The sequence below is a fragment of the Ceratotherium simum genome, chromosome 39 (assembly GCF_057802395.1).
Source record: "Ceratotherium simum simum isolate JZ-2026a chromosome 39, ASM5780239v1, whole genome shotgun sequence".
Classification (NCBI taxonomy): Eukaryota; Metazoa; Chordata; class Mammalia; order Perissodactyla; family Rhinocerotidae; genus Ceratotherium; species Ceratotherium simum.
In genome coordinates, this window is record NC_141938.1 from 11,264,985 (window position 1) to 11,286,487 (window position 21,503).

Here is a 21,503-nt window from a genome sequence, read left to right on the forward strand (position 1 = left end):
AACTTTCAGGTCATAAAACTAAACTGGGTAAGAAATTACAGAACTCTAATGGAGAAACTGATGGCTTCATGCAACTGCTAACAAAAGATCAAGATCAAGAGTTGATTGAGTTGACTCTTGTGGGTTCAGAAACTGGCTTCAACCATTAACCTTTGTTTTTCTTTTGTTTTCATAGAAATGCCTCTTTTTAGATACCTGATTTCTTGCCCATAGGCCTAACTTTGGGAGCCTACCTACATCACCACCTCCTGAAATGTATTTAACTGGACTGACCTATTGCCAGGACTAAGAGACCGGTCAGTGTTCAGTGAGATGGAACAATCTACCAACTCAGCTTCTGGACTGTGAAACTTCTTGAAGTTTCAATGGCAGAAATGTAGGGGATCAAAATGTGACACCACAAAATGTGTCTCTTTGGTTTGATTATTTTTAAGAACAAAAGACTCAGAAACTTTGATCTTCCCCCCTACGCAGCAGGAAGTAACTAGAGTGGCCATCACTCTATTTCCTTCAAGATTGAGGAATGTACAAAGAAAAGAGGGAATTGAAACAGCACATAAAACATTGAGCAGCAGAAATTAGTTTTGCTACCTTAACACAGGTTATTGATTAACAAAACCTTGCTCAATAATAGAGATGGCACTACACATATGCCAGGTGGGAACTCATAGCACTAGAATGACGCTGGAACCAAGAATCTTTAGAAATGTTGCCACTGGAGCCCTTTACAAAGTGAGAAGTCCTTCAATAAGGAAAATCTGTCTTCCAGCAGCCCAAGTAGCTTGATTACCATAAATGGACTGACTCGAGGCAAGCCAATCAGCTTAGATGGGCCCAACTATAGCTTAGTAGCCCCTAACTCCTTTCATTTTATCTGTTTGGAACAGAGGAAGGATATTCTCTTGAATTCACTCGATCCTTTTGATGGGAAGTGACCCTATAAAAATTTGTCTACTTATAAACATTTTTTGTTTTTAGCAGAAGAGGGATTCTACTCTACTCACTGAAGCACACGCGGCTTTTTTCGCATGACACATGTATCTTGGAGGTCTTTTTATAAGAACACATGAAAACATGTCTCATTTAAAAAATTTCACTGCATATTATTTATTACATTATGTTGATGAAAATAATAAGAATAATTAGAAGTTTTCACATATTGAGGTGTATGGGGAAGCCATTCTGTGTCAAACCTGATTTGGCCTAAAACTTGTTTCTTCCCAGAGCAGCCTAACTTATGGCCCACCAAACATGCATTGTACATCTGCTTCATTTACCCAAAGCAAAAGATGTGCTCTTTAAAGATGGAGGTGAATGGTTCCCTTCCTCTGATACCAATGCCTGTACCTCTTTGAAGATAAGTTTTTCTTTCAAGAAAACCAAGGTCAAGTTGACCTACTGTGTATCTGCTAAATTGCAGCAAAACCTCTCCTTATGACTTTGAAAAAAACAAAATTGTATTCCTATCAGGAATGTTCTTTGCTCTGAAATGGTATATAACCATGCTGTAAATCATGCTTCTACAGAGTACCCTCTTCCCCAGTGGAAACTGCACTTCCAGGCTAGTCCTCAGCTTGGCTCAGGTAAATATCACCTTATCTTTCTAGTCTATAGATTGTTTATTGATTATTTATGTCAATGATATGGACATAAAAATTACATAAACAGTCCTGATTGATTGACACTTTGCATTGCAAAAAGTACTGCCGTAAACATACTTGGTGAACTTTTGTGAATGCATCTGTTCTATTTAAACCTAATGACAATTATTATACGTGAGAGTGCTCTTTAATTTAGATTTTTTCCCTTGGGTTGCAGCAAAGAGCCAGTTCAAATAAGAGACAACCAGTAAAATTGTGAGTCACTTGTTTATTGCCATACACACATTTATTCTCATTCAATAAGTTAGTAAGCAATTAGTGAATTGATCAAATAAGCAACAATGAGCTAATGAAAGCTCTGGGCTGCCTTATTCACAGGATTTGATTAGTCTTTTTTGGCCTTTAGCCACTGTTTGCTCCCTACTGATGCATCAAGGCAAACCTTTGGTTATGGGTTAAGCAGTGCAAGGGGCTCACAGTGACCTGGGGGAATACAGGAAGTGGTCCAGTACACTCCAGAGAGACTCAGCGAGACCAATGCCTTTGTTTTCCAGTGTTTGGTGGCTGGCAGGATAAGCCAGGCAAGCTTGGCTTATCTTTGGGTGTGAGAGCCTAGTGGACTTGTAAATGTATTTACAGGTTTAAGGTAACATGTTTACATACAAGGTGCTCCTTTTTCCTCCATCCAACACACCACAGCAAATAATTCAGGGAGACAGAATATATCACCTCACTCTGAATTTATATATCATATCACCCTGTATTTATAAATGCCCTTATCACAATATCTTTAGGCTAAATTGGCTAGCAGTGGAATTTTTAAATGAAAGCATTATGTACTAAAATATTAGATTTGGATGGTCAGTGCCAAATTGTCCTCCTGAAAAAGGTTGCATTGTATGCAAGTTTTACTGGTGTAAATTTGAAATTGCATGATATAAAGTCACAATGCAGGCACACAATTTGAAACCACGTGAATCTCCCTAAATTTTACCTTTTCAAGAGGAATCATATCATTTAAAAACCAGCAGGTGGAGTGAATCATACACTCTGGTTATATTGCTGTGATGTGGGGGAGACACTTGCGCTGGTGAAGCAGAAAAGCAACACAATCCTTTGTCCATGACCTAAAATTTGAACACAAAATTTCTTCAAATGAATTATGGCTTCTCTTGGCTGCTATTTTAACATTTACCATTGTTATAATCTAACACTGTTTTTAAAACATGGTCTAGTAACAAAGTTATCCAGGCATTTAGTAATTATAGTGCTGAAAAACATGCCTAAAATCCAATAAGTTTAGAAAATAAATTAGAAATGGTAAAACAAAGAAAAGAAGGCCAAACCACTGCTGTGATACTCCAAGCTGTTTTAGTTTGGGAGCATTTACATGAGGACATGTTCGAGATGACACTAAGAAAACAAAATTATGTTTAACCAGGGTGTAGGATAGGTTCTAAAAAGTCATCAGGCAATGAAACCAGGGAAGTGCCGATGATCAGACCACAAGATGCTTCCCAGTGACTATGCACCCCTAAACAGGGATAGAGGTGTACTTTTGCATTGCAAGAATGCAACCCCCTTTTTTATACTTATTCTTATGGAATTATTAAGTTATGCAAATATTCAGTGATGCAAGATCTTTGGGAGCATTAAATGCAACACAGAGGCCAGAGAGGCATCTGTGAGCTGAATCTAGATGTCAGCCAATCAGCTTTGGACAAGATGGTAACAGCTGGAAAAAGAAAATCCACTTATTTCCCTCGTCATTAAAAAGGATTCTTTGAGCATTTAATTGCACGTGATGTACAATACTGGATTCTGGATCTAAGAATTCTCCCATGTGCCCCCTTCTTTCTATGGAGATAGAAGCCAAAATAGAGGAATACGTCAGCACTCATTTCCACAGGAAAGATGGATGGTGGCGTTGTTCTCATCCATATGTGACCACGGGTGGGGCGCCGTCCATAAACAGCTCAGCTTCCTGTTCTTTGCCAAGAAACAGTGACAAGATGAATCTGAGGCTGTGGTTGGACAGGTGCAGCGTCTCTTCTGCGATAGAATTCTGATGACTTCCCCAGTTCCTCCTACTTGAGGGGAGAGAATATGGAGAAAAAGTTGAAGAGAAATGAACACCTTAGAAATTAACTAAAACTTCTAGCATGCCTAGAGATGACAAGATAGAATTTCACTAAGGTCCAAAGCTTGGTTAAGAGGTCCTAATATCTGACTCTGTTTACAGCCTTTTTCCCACAAAACACCATCTATGATGCTATCTTTATTTTATTTTATCTTTTTATGAACATTTACAGTCTGTTTGCAGTGTGGAAGGCCACATGCTAAGCACTTAATACCTATGACCTCATTTAATCTTCACTCTGAGATAGATACTATTAGTATCCACATTTTACAGATGAAGAAACTGAGGCACAGAGACAGTAAGTGGCTAGTGCAAAGTCACACAGCCTGGAAGTGGTGGAGTTGGGATTTGAACCCACACACTTGGGCTACATTTAAACATGACAGTGACGGACCCCTTAAATGCTGCAGAGGATCAATGATGCTTATAAGATTGAATACATGCTTTCTAGAATATAAAGTGTTGTCCAAGGATGAGGGATTATAATTATCTGCTTCTCGGTAGTCATTGGGTTCACTCAAAGCAGCGGTTCTCAAACTTTGGTGTGTATGAGAATCACCTAGAAAGCTAATAAATTACAGAGAGACTCAGACTCATTCAAGTAAGATGGAGTATTACTTGTCAGTATTGTTACTAGCTCTCCAGATGGTTCTGAGAACCACTGAGCTAAATACTCAAATTTTCCCAATGCAAAAATTTGTTTTTCATTCTTGTCTTGCTTGGAAGATATAGGACAAGAAACATCATTGCCTACAGGGCAATATTAAGCATTTTCCCACAGCAACTGTCCTCATGGACTTCCAGGGGCTCTTCTCTTTGGCCCTTGCACTGAACACTTGTGGCGCCAGACTCAGATCCTCTTTCCCAGGCCAGCACACCCACACTGCAGCTGCTGTGAGTTTCAGTTACTAATGACTTACAGCTTCCTCCTTCTCCAGAGAACTGCCTGTAGTCAAAGGAGCTGCCTCTCCAGAAAGGTTAAACCCCGTTCCCCAAAGGGCCAATGACTGAATGACACGAGAGCATAAAATGCTGGCCACCTGTCTCAAGGTGTTTCCAATTCCATGTTCAATTCACACTCCAGAGTCTCCCGTGGGATCAGGCTGAAGCCAGACTCCACCTGGGGCCACACCACTGCTGATATACCCCATCCTGCCTCCTTCACTCTTCTTCTCTTTCTCAATGAACCACAAGGATTCTAATCTCTCTTAGGTTCTAGTTTTGAAGAACTCAACCGAAGGCAGCCCCCCAGGAGACAGCTCAGGAGTGAGGGAACAAGATCACACGCAGGATGAGGAGGAGGTGCAGTGGCTGTGCTGGCTCAGCCTAATGTCCTGAATAAAGCTCGCATCTCTTGTAACAGCTCCATGGGCATAGCCCCTAGGCCACAGTGTGGGACAAGATCAGTTACAAGAGTCATAGCAATCAGGAATCTATGGCTTACCACCAAAGTGCTCAGAGTGTATTCCTAGTCCTCTCAATCCAGATAATTTCACAAACCAGGGGTCGTTTTCATCAGATACATCCATCAAGTTTTTACTCAAGAGTCAGCTTCTCATCGAGGCCCCTCATTGCCACTTATTTAAAAATGAGCTCCTCCCACTCCATGCATTCTTGATTTCTCTTCATTGCTCTTTGTTCTATAGCTTATATCACTTTGTAACATACTGTAAAAACCGCTTTTTGTGATTTATCGTTTGCCTCCCCCCTACAAGAATGTCAGCTCTGTGAGGACAAGGAGATTTGTCCATGTGTCCACTGCTCTTTCCCCAGCACCTAAATCAGTGCCTGGCACACACTCAATAAATATTTGTTAAATGAATGCTGCTAAATAAATTTAAAAATTTTTGCTAATTATCATTGGATATTTGTGGATGGACTGAAGAAAGAGAGAAAGAGAGTGAGAAAGAGAGCAAGAAGAAAGAAAGAGAGACAAGAAAGAAAGACAGAGAGGGGAAGATGGGAAGAGAGAGGGAGGGAGAGAGAGAGAGAGAGATAAAGAAACAAAGAGAGAAAAAGGAAGGAAGGAAAGGAAGGGAGGGAGGGAAGGAAGGAGGAAGAGAGGATGGGCGGGAGGAAGGAGGAAGGGAGGGAGAGACAAAGAAAGAAAGAAGATCTCTTCTGGTTTTGGTCTCAAAAACCAGAAATTTCAGCTGTTTAATGCAGGAATGTAATGCAATTTCTCTTTTCTTTCAGATCAAGAAACCAGGAAGCTCCTGGTAGCATGAGATGTTGGCTTCAGACAAGGACATACCACCGCAGAAGAGCTGATCTTACCATTTTGGTGTGGGTAGTTGAGGGAGACACTTCAGTGCTTTCAATTTCAACCCCTTTCCTCATCCCAGTAAACCATTTCCTGTATTCCATTCGCACCTGAAAGTTTGAGGAATATAGAGGCTTGTGTTGTATCCAGAGCTTGGTTCAGGAGACAGGACCCTAAAGTAGGAGACTAAAGATATACATCTAAGCCCTACTCTCTACTGCTCTTTCATTGGTTTTCTGTATAATCTCTTGGCCATGCTTATGTTGATTCATTTTATTTAAAGTCAACTTCCTCAATTGTAGAAAAGCTGCTTACTAAATGTCAGACACCATATGGACTCTATATATGGTGGTGGTGATGATGATGATGATGATGAAGGTGATGATGGTGATGACAATGATGGTGATGGTGTGGGTGAGGGTGATGAAGATGGTGGTGATGACGGTGATGATAATGAAGGTGATGATGGTGATGACAATGAAGGTTATGATGGTCATGATGATAATGATAATCAAGGTGATGATGAAGATAAAGAAGGTGGTGATGGTGATGATGATGATTATGATGATGATGATGATGGTAGTAATTACAAAAGTGATTGTGGTCATGATAAGGATGATAATGAAAGTGATGGTGGTGTTGGTGATTATGATGATGAAGGTCACCAATTATTGAACATAGCCATGTTCAAGACACATTATAAACAATGTATCATTTAGTTCTTACATGAGCCCAATGAGGAAGGTACTTCTCTTATCCCCAATTAAAGATGAAGAAGTTGAGGCTCTTGGAGGTAAACTGACTTGTCTAAGGTCACAAGGCCAGTGTTCAAAAATCATGTCATTCTTACTCCAGAGCCATCACACTAAGCCCTACACTAAACCACCCCTGTGATTCCATCAGTTGCCTTCTTTTAACCTCCTCAACACGTTCTTAAAAGATATTTAAGTATTTAATACTCAACATGATTTCATCAAGACACTTAAATTGTATTTTACTTCTTCTTTGTGTGAAGAGTTCCCAGCATTAATAAGGAAATAAAAGATGAAAGAGAAATTAATGAAGTGTTAAGATGGTCTCTTTGCCAATCTTAATTGCTGGTGGTTCCACTTAACAGCAAAGGAAAAAATTCAGGAAAACTGTTCCCAATCTTCTGTAAAGAGTAAAATTATGATAATGACCCTCACTGAGAACATAATATGTGCCAAGAACTGTGCTAGGAGATTTACATAGCGTTATCTCATTTAATTCTCAACTCTGGGACGTAGTATTGCCACATTTTTGGGTGAGAAAACCAAGGCTCAGAGAGGGTAAGCAACCTGCCCAGGGTCACACAGCAACTCACTCAGTGGAAAAATTGGAATTAGAGCTGAAGTCTCTCTGAGTTTGTGGTAGATTATGCCAAATATTCCAGTGCCCCTCCCTATAGTTCACCTCACTACTGGAGGATTATTCATCCTCTCTCTGGTGAATTCAAGTATGGCCTTGTGACTTATTTTGGCCAATAAAAGAGAGCTAAGCTGTGCTTTGCCATGATCTCCATTCCCTTTGCCATAAGAATACCAACGTTCTAAAGGAGGGCTGCCCCCTCAGCCTACAACCCAGAGTGAAGACAATGTAGTTCAAGCCACAGCTGTGTCGCTTGAGTGAGAAGTAAACCTTTATTGTTGTCAGCCACTGAAATTAGAGAGGGAGGGGCTATTTGTTACTGCAGCATAATCTGCCTTATCCTGACTCATACATGCTCTGCTATGAACTGAATTGTGTCCCCCCAAAATTCATATGGTAAAGCCCTAACCCCCCAATGTGACTATATTTGGAGATATGACCTTTATGGAAGTAATTAGGGTTAAATGAGGTCATAAGGGTTGAGCCCTGATCTGATAGGATTAGTTATCAATTCCTTATAAGAAGAGACATGAAAGCTCTCTCTCATTCTCTCTCCCACGTAAGGACACAGTGAGAAGGTGGCCATCTGCAAGCCAAGAAGAGAGCTCTCGTCAGAACCTGACTGTACTCACTCTCTACTCTCAGCCTTCCAACTTCCAGAATTGTAAGAAGATAAATTTCTGTTGTCTAAGCCACACAGTCTATGATATTTTGTTATGGCATCCCAAGTTGATGAATGCATGCTCTTGAGAGATATGTCAGAAAGCTAAAGGTTAGAATGCTATGAAACCCAGCGCACACGGCATACCCAAGCAGCACCTAAAACCTCTTTCCAAAATCAAGACAATCTCAAAATACAAACACGAAAGGTCAGAGAAGAGTGAGAATGTGAACAACTGTTCAACAAGCCTTCGGGACTAGGCTGGTGAGAGACAAAATTCTTAGCCTTACCTGGCGATTAAGGAGACAGTGTACCACAAAGAGAAAGAAACCCTGCAGGACATTGATGATGCTGAATGCGTAGGCAACGACTGATCTGATTGTCTCCCCGACTTCTTCAGTCATAAAAAAACCAAGGCCCCAAGGACAGCCCAGGATAAATAGCTGAGCGATTGCTTTAAATGTCATGACTCTGAAAAGGAAAAAGGGTAATAATAACTACCATTTATCAGATACTCCCTATTTGTTGGGCACTGTGCTAAATACTTTGCATGCATTACCTTAGTGAAACCTCACAACAACCTTGTGTAGCTAAGTAACTTACAAAAGTCATATGGCTTGAGGATGAGGCAGAATCCATGTTTTCAGTCACTGCCTCTGAGAATAACGCTTTCTCCACTCTTTGTAAGTGATTTATCTGCAAAGTCTTTTACCTGGACCTATTGGAAGATTTGTGGAAAGTGCCTTCTAGAAATTTGTATTGAAAAATTTAGATGATGATGATATCATGACTTCAGAACATATCACAGTGTTGGATTTCTTTGAACAAAAATTATGGTAAAATGGAGTGGGGTTGTTGATGGCAACTGGCTGGGAGAGTTGATGCACGTCAGTGCGTGTGTGTGTGTTTGCATGCATGCACATGCATGAGCCTGCACTCATCCACACACGTGTAGAAGAATGGGGAAACACCAAGATGTGTGATACTCTGACCATCTAGAAGAAACTGAGAAGAGAGGAAGAAAATGATGAAGAAGAGAGTAGATGAAGAAACTAAGGCTAAGAGATGCCAGGTTGGTCTGATAAGTAGATGAGATCAAAAGCCAGGGTCTGAAGTTGGACAGATATTCTTTTAAGTTTTGTCCACATGACTCATCAATGCAAGGTTCTTACCCACACTTGGATAAGATTATCAATTTGTTCCTCTTATCAATGGGGATATTAGTAGTGCCCACCACATAGGTTGGAGTTATGGGAATTCAATGAAATAATATTGGTAAATGCCCAGCATCTATCAAGTTCGTAGTTAATATTAGTTGTTATCATCTGTATTTTTAATAATTTAGATCAGCACCAGTGAGAATTGAGTTTACACAACCAAGGAGAATGGAAACCAAAAGTAGGTGTACTCTCAGGGGGGAAAAGGATACTACTCTTGGCATTAATTTTATTTGAAGAGTATGCTACACAGAGGAGGGACCCGATGAATATATGTTGAATAAAGAGATGGGAGAGTACATTAAGTTACCTGAAAATTATAGTTTTTACTTCTTCTGTAAGTTTTCTCTCATGTACTCTTCATCTAGCACCAGGAAATTTTATATCATTTTTTTTCTTTCCTAGGCAGAGTGGTCCTGTAGGAAAAATCTGTAGATACCATTGATTCTGGTACCTTCTTACCTGGTATCTTGAATGGTGGAAACTTCTTTATTGAGGGAGGAAAGTTTGCTTCTCAAAATCCACAGAATTTGGAAGTAGAGCATCAAGTTTATCTGTGGAAACAGCATAGAAAATTGACTTGGAGTTTTCTTTTGGGGTCATGTCATGCAACTGAACTTGAGGTGGACTCAGGAATCTTTTCCCAAAAGATACAGGTTTCATAAGGATGATATGGACATATGCTCTTGTATTTTATACAGCACACTGTATATAACCAGTGGCACTTGGTGCTTGATTAGCATGACTATATAATTTATCATTCAGGGCCGGCCCCGTGGCTTGGTGGTTAAGTGCGCGCGCTCCGATGCTGGCGGCCCGGGTTCGGATCCCGGGCGCGCACCGAGGCACCGCTTCTCCGTTCATCCTGGGGCCGAGTCCCACATACAGCAACTAGAAGGATGTGCAGCTGCGACATACAACTATCCACTGGGGCTTTGGGGGGAAAAATAAAATAAATAAAATCTTTAATTTATCATTCAAACCAGGACACTTTGAAAGTGGAAGAGTGCTACTCATATCTGTACCAGGACAACAGACATAAATACGAATTTCCTAGCAAACAGGAAACATGTCACTCTATGCAAAGTAGATACTTGCTAAATATTGGTTGAATGAATGAATGTAGAATTTTTGAAAGAATGCCCAGCAAAGGGTAATATTATATCAAAACAACCGGTGAGCTAGGGAGAAGTCAAGGAAAGACATGTGAAAACAGTATTTCCAGTAAGAGGAGTTGATCACATTACACTATATTTCCTTATCTTCATCTTATTTCCACTTCAGCAGATAAGAAACATACTCTCTCCGCTTGGCCAACCCAGAGTTGACCAACACATACTGTCACTGGTCACCTACCAAGATAATGACTGCCACTGGCCCCATGAAGCTCCAGATGAACCCTTTATCAAGCTTGAGCCAGCAGCTGTTGAGAGAAAGATAAGGATTAGCGGTTTATTCCTCAACAGAAGACAAAGGACTTGAATTCAGGTTCCTATAGCAGGATCTGAGCAGTGTCACAAAGTGATTAGTTCAGACCTGGATTTTAGATAGAATGGGACGTGAGTACTCATGTGACACAAGCTCTGAGTCTCTGTTTCCCCAAGTGTAGAGTGGGGCTAACAAAAGTATTGAAAAGATTAAATGATTACTGTAGCTAGAGACCAAGTCTTGAAGTCACGCAGTGTCAGTCCTCTGACTGTTCATCTCCTTCAATAGTGTGTTATCTATTCTGGGTCATTTGCCCCTCCATATAAACGTTAGAATCAGTTTGTCAATACCCACAAAATAATTTTCTGGGATTTTTATTGAGAATGCATTGAATCCACAGATCAGGTTGGGAAGAATGTTGACTTTTTGACAATAACGAGTCTTCCTATCCGTGAACAAGGACTCTCTCCCCATTTTTTTGAATCTTATTTGATTTCTTTCACCAAAATTTTCCTTGTATAGATCTTGTAGGAAAGATTAAATGAGATAAAGTGCATACAGTTTTTGGATACAGTTCCCGTCAAAGAGTTAGGTTCAATGAATGTAGGTATCCTCATAATAATGATTGCTATAGTAAGAAAGAGACTAAAAACAATAATTTAACTACAGCTATCAAAACTACCAACACTAATTAAGCATATTCCATATGCCAAGTACTTTGTTGCCAAAATACTTTGTATTCTATCTTGACTTATGTTGCCAAAGGAAGTATAACTTATTCTGAAAGGGGACCTGGCAATACAAAACTGGTAAAGGTAACAAGAAATTGCCAACGCTCAGTGGGTACAAAAGCTCCCACACTTAGCTCTATTCCAAGGATTGAAAACTATGACCCATGGGCCAAATCCAATCCACCGCTTGTTTTTGTAAATAAAGTTTTATCGAAACACAGCCATATTGTCTATGACTGTTTTCACACTACAAGGGCAACAATGAGTGGTTGCCACAAAGACCATACAGCCTGCAAAGCCAAAAATAGTTACCATCTGGCCCTTGATAGAAAATGTTTCCCAACCCTTGATCTACCTGGCAGAATCATTCTGGCAGGACATAGAGTTCAAGCTGGAGACAGAGCATCTCTTTGACTTCAAGAGGGACAGCCTCATACATGTTATTTTAGCATATGCACACCTATTTCATAACCCCAGGCCAGTGTTAAAATGGTAACTTTTTAAATGAACTTTGCAGATGCAGAGCTTTGCAAACTTTTTTAGTGAGGCAGCAAAATACAGCTATTAAGAGAACTGCCTTGGGAATTCTGACTTACTCTCCTTTTAGCTGTGACCTTGAGAAAGTTTATTAAATGCTCTAAGCCCCAGATGTCCTGCGCATGAGGTAATAAACAGTGCCAACATCACAGGGTTATGGGGAAAATGAGTTCAGATACTGCATATAGGAAGTACTATCTCTGATGCCTCACAGATCTTTGAGATTTGTTGCTATCGTTGTTATTCTTTACATTTTGGAGATTAGACTCAACCTATTCAACCAACTCTTTCAGAACCCTACAGAACATAAAGCCCACAGGATCTTAGTGTGGGGTCATGGATGTGCTTTATCTGTCCCTGAATTTCCTGAAGTTGTTCAAAATTTTGTGTGTATGTACATATTTCTCAGGAAATAGATGCTGGATTTCACCAAAATTCTCAAAGGGATTCAACCCTAAAGATGCTGAGAACCACTGCTCTACGGACTTCCAAGAGAAAATCTGGAATTCAGATTTAGAGTTTAGGCTTAAAGAAGGACTTAAATTTGAAGTGTAATTCACAATTGGAAATTGGACTTAAAATTCCTTTTTTTTTTTTAAATTTCAGATCCTGTATTGGCCATGGTCACCACTTCCACCATAAATGCAAACATCATGCTTACTGAGTAAACGTTCCATAATTTTTGTGTCCTACTGTTGCAGACACAGCCACAATCAGAGCTGGAATCCCATAGCCGAAAGGGTACATGAACCTCTTCTTGAATCTGCCTGCACTGGTGTAGTTGGCCACCTTGAGATTCCTAACGGTGAGGAAGAGGTGCAGCCCTTCAAGGAGCATCCAGGTGAAGGAGGCCAAGTAGAGATAGTGCAACACTCCAGCGATGATGGAGCACAGCACCTGGAGGGGAGAGGAGAGTTAGGAATGTGGAGATGATGTGGTCTGTACCTGAACGTATCCTCCGCACTTATCATTTCCTGGATGCTGGCCTGGAATTTCAATTCCCAATACCTGTGACATTTTGCGTGGGGGCAATACATTTTCTGGGGGCTTTCACTGGCCATTGAAATCTGCTTACTCTATGCATAAGACAGGCCAGAAGTGCCAAGGAATGAATGCCATGGACGCAGCCCTCAAATCCATGGTGGAGGAGAGTTGGCAAACAAATACTCCATTGATCTTGCCCTTTGGGTGGATGTGATGGTTACCTTTATATGTCAGCTTGACCGGGCTAAGGGCTGTCAAGATGGCTGGTAAAATATTATTTCTGAGTGTATTTGTGACAGTGTTTCTGGAAGAGATTAGCATTTGAATCAGTAGACTGAATACAGGAGATCACCATCACCGAAGAGGGTGGGTATCATCCAATCCTTAAGGGCCTGAACAGAACAAAAAGTTGGAGGAAGGGAGAATTTGCTCTCTCTGCTTGAGCTGGGACATCCATCCTCTCCAGGCCCTGGACATCAGTGGTCCACTAAAATTTTATTTACAGGGGCCAGCCAGGTGGCGTCATGGTTAAGTGCGCGTGCTCTGCTGCAGTGGCCTGGAGTACGGATCTCAGGTGCGCACCGACACACTGCTTGTCAAGCCATGCTGTGGTGGCGTCCCACTTAAAGTGGAGGAAGATGGGCACGGATGTTATCCCAGGGCCAGTCTTCCTCAGCAAAAAGAGGAGGATTGGATGTTAGCTCAGGGCTGATCTTCCTCACACACACAAAAAATTTATTTACAAAAACAGATGGTGGGCCAGACTTGACCTAAGTAGTATAGTCTGCCAACCTCTGCTCATTTTCAAATGAAGAAACTGAGGCCCAGAGAGGTTAAAATCTCACCCAAGATCACACAGCTAGTGAAAAATAAAAATGGATTTGAAACCCAAATTGTCTCCAGAAAACATACTTACTCTTAAGCATAGCACCATACTGCCTCTCAGAAAAAAAAAAAAAAATGGGGCTCTCATAAGCTGCTGGCTGTGAGATCATAGTCTTTTAGTGTTAAAAGGAGCCTTAGAGAATATCCAGTTCCAATTCTTCCTGGATATGATGATAACCATGATCGTGATGAAGAAAAACGTTAACATTGTTCTCTGAGTGATTAATCCAGACTCTTTCTATGTTTTATCCTGCTAAGTCCTTACTAGAGCCCTACGATGATGCCCATGCTTTAGAGAGGAAGTTTAAAAAGGAGAAATTACTTCAACAAGGTCATATAGCAAGTAGAATGCAGAGTAGAGATTCAAGTGCAGATTTGTGTGGCAAAGTCACTGTCCATCAAAAATTCAAGCCTCCCTCCACCTTCAATTCTAGAATATAGATTTGTCACTAGGGTGTGACTTCCCAAACAGGGACCACATTTCCCAGCACCCCTTGCAGTTAAGTGTGACCATGTGACTGAGTTCTAGCCAACAGAATGTGAGAGGAAGTGATAAGCACCACTTCCTGAGACTCTGCCATGTTCTTTTCTCCTTCTAGTTGGCTAAAATGGAAAGGATCCCAGGATGACTTTGGAAGCTGTGTGTGGAAGACAGAAGAGCCTCCATCAGCCTGAGCTTGGAGGATAGATACTTTTCAAACCTATTTGCTCATACATAGGGAAAAATTAACTACTCCTGTGATAAGCCATTGACACTTTGGAGTTTATTTGTTACAGCAGCTATTGTAACCCTATCTAATACCATCAGTCTGTCTCTCAATCACTTTGCTAAATTGCCCCTCAGAAAATATGGGTCCTGTTCAAAGTTATACAGGAGGGGAGCTGACATGGGAACTCTTGCTTTTTCCCCTTACACCATCACTGCTGATTATTGCTTCTCTCCTCATCTTTCCTCAAGAAAGATGGTTAGATTTTCTTATGACAAGGAGATAATTTGGTTAAATCACCTACCTCAGGCTCAGTTTTATCAATGCCTGTGAGGAAGAGGAGGTGGGCCAGGAAGAGGCAGATGGAGAGCTGCAGGTGGAGGGTGGTGCTGGTGTTCTGGATGGATCGGCAGAAGAGGAAGGTGAGGGCCGCCAGGAGGAGACACAGCAGAGAAAGGCTCAGTCCTACATAAGTGATCACAGTCAGAACAGGATCCACCTATGAGCCACCAAAAGAGGAATCTGTTATAGTTTCCAACTCTTCAGTTATGTTCCTGATGGAGAGTCAGATGGGATTCCCAGTTCAGTCCCTCACACAAGTCGCTTGATGCTCCCATTTCAAAATAGGAACAGTAATAGCATTTACCACAAGGAGTTGCTGAAAAACCGAAACTGCTAGACTGGTGCTGTTCAATAGAAATATGTAAGCCACGTGTGTAATTTTAAATTTTCTAATAGCCGTGTTTTTAAAAACGTAAAAGGAAACAGGTCAAATTAATTTTAATAATGTATGTTCAAAATACTCTCAGTTTAATGTGTTGGATATAATATAATCAGTATAACAATATAACAAAAATATAACCAGTTCAAATTACAATCAATGTAAAACAATTATTAATGAGATATTTGATATTCTTTTTTCCATATTAAGCCTTTGAAATTCAGTGTATATTTTATACTTACAGCACATCTCAATTCAGGTAGTATATTTTCAATGGTAAAGTGAAATGTAGTCCTTCTAAACAATAAAATTGCATTTAATGGAAAAATATTGTACACTGCTTCTTAATTTAAATAAATTAAATGAAATTAAGAATTTGGTTCTTCAGTCACACTAGCCACATTTCAAGTACTCAACAGCCACGTGTGGTTGGTGATCCTATAGGACAACACAGTACTTAAAAGTAATCTCTATGAGGGTTGGTATTTCTTTAAGTGTCTTGTGCTCTGCTGTATCCCCAGTGCCTAGAACAGCATCTGGCATACAGTAGGCACTCATATATGAACTTGTTGAATGACTAAAATGAGGCCATGTATTTAAATATGCTATATAATGGTTGTCATACAGTAAATATTCAATAAATCAGAGCTAAAAAGAAATAAAGGAAGAAGTTAGGTAAATTTCTTTAAACCTGAGCTATCCTAGACATAGTTGGGACCTAGGAAGTTTAGGGGATTATGCTTTTTCATTGGTGACAGTCAGTTGCCATCCTTCTGATCTGCCCAGGAAGGTTTAGCTGTAAGTCTTTCTTGCAGAGTAATTGATGTTTTTGATCCCAGATCACCTTGGACCTTTCTACCGTAGGGGCTGATAACCCAACTTTCCAATGTCTGAGAACTTTCTCTACTAGCTTGAGCTCACTCTGCCCATGCCCATGGGAGCATCAGGGAATTAATGTCCCCTGGATGCAGTTTTCAACAGTGACTGAAGGGAGGTGGCGTACAAACACTTCAGCTCTCTCACTGTTCAGTTAAGATGACTCTGAGGTGTGTCTTCTACATTAACTCCCAGAGTCCTCCAGAGGGAATTAACTGTCAGTCACCCACAGTGGTAACTGGCTTGATAATGCTCTCTGCATTGGCTTCTGTCCTTTTTCCATTTCATTTCCCCATTCTCCTACTGGTGCTTCCTGGAATTACCTTCCACTTGACTCCTTATCTTAGAGGCTTTTTCTAAGACACGGAGAGGACTTCCCAGATTCCTAGACACAATCAGATTCACAGGAGGGGACCACGAATCTTGGTACCTTGGGAGCAAGAGCCATGAGCACAGCAAAGCTGGAAAGGTGGAAGCACTTGCATTTGGTGTAAGAATCGTTGCTGCCCGCATGAGAGCAGCCCTCCGTCGACCAGCTGCCCCCCTCCTCCGATCCTTTCCAGTAGACACAGAAATATTTCGTTCTTGCCCCACCAGGCTGGAAAGAGAATAGCATAAAAATGTGTCTCTGGTTTTATCATTTCAGCTTCATAGGTTAGTCACAGATGCACTGGGTTGGAAACTGGATTGGGAAAAATCTCATCATCTGGAACAATCGTGGGGAAGAGTTCCATACCACCACGTCTGCTGTGGGGTTTATTCTTCATTCATTCTGCCCTTCTCTGGTCACCTCAGAGCCCCTGGAATTGACCCTTATGAACCTATTCACCTGGGATCCTTGTCATTGGTGGAACCAATGAGAAGAACTAGTGAGAGAACATTGGATGAGAGGAGAAGGGGTCAGGTATTTCTTCCAGACTCCTTTTCTGCTCCAAGCTCTCTCTACCTCCAGCAGGGCAATCCCTCTTCCATGCCTCCAGCTCTCCTAGGCTCAATACTGTTCATCCCTCCATTCCCTTTTTGGCTCCAATGTGATAATAGCTTCCCTTGGTGGCAGTCTCTGGCTGCGGCCACATTCCTTGTCAGTTCTCTTTACTCTGAATGATCAGAGTCGAATTCAGTTCCCTCCCAGGACCCTGACAACACACCCCTTTAAGGTCATGCATAGAGGACCAGCCCTGGGTTTCACTCACCTGAGTATGTTGGAAGGTCAGGAATACAGGTTCAGACAGAGAAACCTTTTCTTTCACACCAATGGTGCCACTCACGATACGAGAGTTCAGTTTCACTTCCTTTGCCCCTCTTCTATCACTAAAAAAGGATCCATTCAGAATATCCCCAAGAGATCGATAAGTGATAAACGCAACTGCACCCCTATCTGAGAAAATGGGAGAGAAATCATTTTATTTATTTACTTATTTAATTTTTTGTTTATTGCAGTAACATTGGTTTATAACATTGTATAAATTTCAGGTGTACAGTACTTGGATGGGAGAAATCATTTTAGATGGTGTCCATAGTTTAAGGAACGGTACACTAAAGAGTCTTGTGTGAGTCATAAGGCAAACATAATGTATAGACAAAATCGCCATTGGAAATCCCTTAATTTGCCCAATCAATGCATTACATGTGGTTTAGGGTGCAGCATTTTGTGTATGTAATATATATTATAATGCACCACACATTATAAAGGATATATATGCAACACATCCCATCGATGTGTTGCAAAAATACATATAAGCCCTGAGACATCAAAATCAGAGTTATGTGGCAAGATGGTGTCCTCAGAAGGTGGAACTGAGGTGAAAGGAGGAGACCACACATTCTCATTTTCCATCTCAAGCTTGCTCTGGGTTATCTACTTTAGTAGGAGCCATTCAATTTAATTCATTCAGTCATTCTCCTTCCTTCCCTCCCTCTCCCTCTCTGTCTCTCTCTGCCTCTGTCTCTGTCTCTCTTTCTCCCTCCTGTCCTTTTCCCCTCCCCTTTTGATGCAAGAATAGTTTAATTCACAGAAGTTAAATGCACATATGTTGCTCTGTAGCATGACGCAGTGTTTCCTAAATTGCCATTATGTGCTCATGTGCTACATTCCAGTTTTAGCCAAAACCACTTACCACCTGTATTATTACTTACTCCGTTTAAAAAATCAACTCATTTTTATCTTTTTACCTCTCTTACCTCCATTCTATAGCTCACAGTAAGGAGTGAAAATTAATCAGTAGCCGGAAATTTTCTGGAGGAAATACAGCAGGTATTTCACTCTCTCAAGGTAACTGGGTCTTTCTTTTTGAGAAATTTTTCATGCATTCATTCATCTATTCATCAAATATTTATTGAGCATCTACTGTGTGCCAGATAGTGTTCTAGGCATTGGGGTGCAGCAGTGAACAAAACAGGCAGAGTCCCTGCCGTCAGAGAGCTGACATAATGAGAAAGATGGACAACAAACAAACAAATAAATTAGAAAAATATTACATAACGTGGATGCTATGCAGAGACTTAAATAAGGTGATGGAATAAAGCAGGGGTGGCAGGCTCTGGCCGGAGGGTCAAATCCAGCCTACCACCCATTCTTGTAAATAAAGTTTTATTGGCACACAGTCACACGCCTTCATTTACATATTGCCTATGGCTGCTTTCCCACTACAATATCAGAGTTAAGTAGTTATAACAAAGATAATCTAGCCCCCAAAGTCAAAAATATTTACTATCTGATCCTTTTACAGAAAAAGTTTCTGTATAGGATAGAGGGAGAGGAAGACTGGATGACTATTTTAACTAGGATGATCATAAAATGCTTCCCAAATACATCCCATGTATTTGATGCAACATTCATCTGCCACTGTCGAGTGTTACCTTTTCAGACCATCACATGGAAACAGGGCACGCGTCAGCCTGTCCCTTTTAAGGAAGCATGTCAAGAAATTCTTGTTTGAACCTCAGTGTGTGTCACAAAGTACACACAAATTGTATCCCCAAAATTGCCTGGTTGTGATCAAGGCAGATCTTTTAACTTCACCATATATAATCCCCCTGCTTTGAAAACTCGGTGAGTCCTCCCGTCTTGGACAGTCACCTAGAAATGAGATGACAGTGCCTAGAATTTGGAGGTCAAGAAAATCCATCTGAGGGGCTGGCCCCATGGCATAGTGGTTAAGTGCACGTGCTCCACTGCTGGCAGCCCAGGTTCGGATCCCAGGCGCGCACTGACGTACTGCTTGTCAGGCCGTGCTGTGGCGGCGTCCCACATAGAGTGGAGGAAGATGGGCACAGATGTTAGCTCAGGGCCAGTCTTCCTCAGCAAAAAGAGGAGGATTGGCATGTATGTTAGCTTGGAGCTGATCTTCCTCACAAAAATTTAAAAAAATAAAGAAAATCCATCTGAGACTCAGTACCTCTTGTGGTTCCTTTGAAAGCATCAGCGCAGTCGATATCCATTGTGTTATTTCCAGCTTCCAGAAGAGTCTTCTCACTTGTCTCATTGCACATCTTGGTTTCATAGACTGGAAATATTAAGAAAGTGAGTCCTATTTTGTTCGCTTCTCATGGCTAAGAAACTTGTTGAAGAACTCCCTTCTTTGAAAGACCTGTTACTGGTGATTTCACTTTCTGCATGCAAGGTAGACCAGATGGCACTCCCCTCCACATTTCTGGCTGGTCTGGATGAAATGGTCAAAATGGCCTAAGCAATACGCACTGGCCACGCAACCCAGGGGAAGAGAGGAGATGGCCATGTTTCCCAGAGTGGAACTAGGGTGGGCAAGCTTAGCCTATACCATAGAATATCTAAAGGGCAAAAAAATTTTAAATAATGTGTACTGGAGTACCTGATGAAGAGGGGAGCTTAATTTTTTAAGTAGGAGAAGCTAAGCATTTAAAAGTTTTCCAAGGAAACTGTTTGCACCTGGGAGCAGATCTTCTGCTTTTGGAAAGAATCCCTTGAGTGAACTCTCTCCATGCCATATAAACATATAAACACATGGTCTGATGAAAGATCACCCTCATAAAATTTTTTGGTCATAAGGAAAATGTTCAGTGTTTCTTACCCACATCAAACGTAGAATTTTCATGCTTTCCTGGAGAAGCAAAACTCCCATTCCATATGGTTAATTCCATGCTTTGAAGTAGTCGGGTAGCCTGTTTTGCAATGTACTCTTTGCTTCCATTTTTCCTCAGAATTTCCTTTCAAAGAAGTAAATCTAATTAGGTAGATTCTTACTGAAACTTAAGAAAGCAGGAATATACATAAGTGTGGTTGGGTGAGCCCAGAAGGCAGTGGGTATTTATGAAGGCACTACTTGACTCTGTGCTATCAACCTGATATGTGTTTTCTCATTTATCACACACAGCCCTGTGAAGGGTGTATCATTATCTCCATGGTATTTATGAGAACATGAAGGCTTAAAGGATGAGATGTCTGAAACCTATGAAGAGTGACTCTTGGAGGAAGACAGGGAATGGGAAGCGATGAGAGGGGTGGAATGAGGCTCTAGATGCTTCCTGCACGTCTTTGAATGACAGCTGAGGCATTTAAACCCTTTACCAGGGCTTCTCAATCCCTGTTGATATTGAGACCAGGTAATGGTTGTGGGAAGCTGTCCTGGGCATTGTAGGATGTTTAGCAGCATCCCTGGTCTCTACCCACTAGATGTCACTAGCACTCTGGTTGTGACAACCAAAAACATCCCCAGACATTGCCAGATGTCCCCTGGACAGAGGACAAAATCGTTCCTGCGTGAAAACTGCTATATCCTAAAAGTCATAGGGAACCATAGTAGTATTTGAGCAGGAGAATGACATGGTAAGACCAACTGGCTGTTTCTCAAACCTAGGCTTCACCTTAATCACCCACATGTCCACCGATGGTGTCTTCTTACTGGAGTTCTCTGAGAAAGAAAAGAAGCTGTTAAATGGAGTAGGGGAGGTAAAGTACCCTGGCTCCCATCCCTTCTTCCAATCACCCTTAAGTTGGGTCTTTCCTCGATGCTTTCACATCCTATCCTAATACCCCTCTAAGAAGTCCCAAATGTCTTCTACAGTAGAAATGTAAAATGGAATTAGAATGGAGCCTCCAGTTCAATAATTCAGTCAATAGTATTTATTGAGCATCTACTAAAAGCCAGTCACAATGCTAAATCTTATGGATATAGGTTGATAAAGACACAAGGGGTATTCCCTTGCAGGTTGTGCAGTCTTGCAGGAAAGTAACTAAGTGAATAATGACAAATAATTAAGTGATTGCAAGGGTCTAACATGTTTTAATAAATAGGATGATATGACTTGGAAGTATAAAGAAGAGCAACCCCGCACATCAGGGGTGCAGAGAAGGCTTCCTGAAGGAATAGGTGTTAATTGAGTTC

At 41.1% G+C, this 21,503-nt stretch overlaps 1 protein-coding gene across 2 annotated transcripts in view; it reads right to left on the reverse strand.

Moving 5' to 3' along the window:
* Positions 1-1,854: 1,854 nt before the first annotated feature.
* LOC106803680 (putative adhesion G protein-coupled receptor E4P) overlaps positions 1,855-21,503 on the reverse strand; it is a 46,711-nt gene continuing 27,062 nt past the window's right edge. Inside the window, exons 6-17 of one of the 2 annotated variants that reach the window (XM_087425617.1) lie at positions 20,983-21,029; positions 20,190-20,325; positions 19,539-19,646; positions 17,334-17,518; positions 16,571-16,738; positions 14,848-15,042; positions 12,629-12,864; positions 10,628-10,694; positions 9,734-9,825; positions 8,345-8,525; positions 6,019-6,114; positions 1,855-3,688 (exon numbers count right to left, since the gene is read on the reverse strand). In XM_087425617.1, coding sequence (XP_087281743.1) covers positions 3,578-3,688; positions 6,019-6,114; positions 8,345-8,525; positions 9,734-9,825; positions 10,628-10,694; positions 12,629-12,864; positions 14,848-15,042; positions 16,571-16,738; positions 17,334-17,518; positions 19,539-19,646; positions 20,190-20,325; positions 20,983-21,029 — 1,622 coding nt within the window. In that variant the 3' untranslated portion in view covers positions 1,855-3,577. Of the gene's footprint in view, positions 3,692-6,018; positions 6,115-8,344; positions 8,526-9,733; positions 9,826-10,627; positions 10,695-12,628; positions 12,865-14,847; positions 15,043-16,570; positions 16,739-17,333; positions 17,519-19,538; positions 19,647-20,189; positions 20,326-20,982; positions 21,030-21,503 lie in introns of both variants that reach the window. The other variant, XM_087425618.1, reaches the window with a different exon arrangement.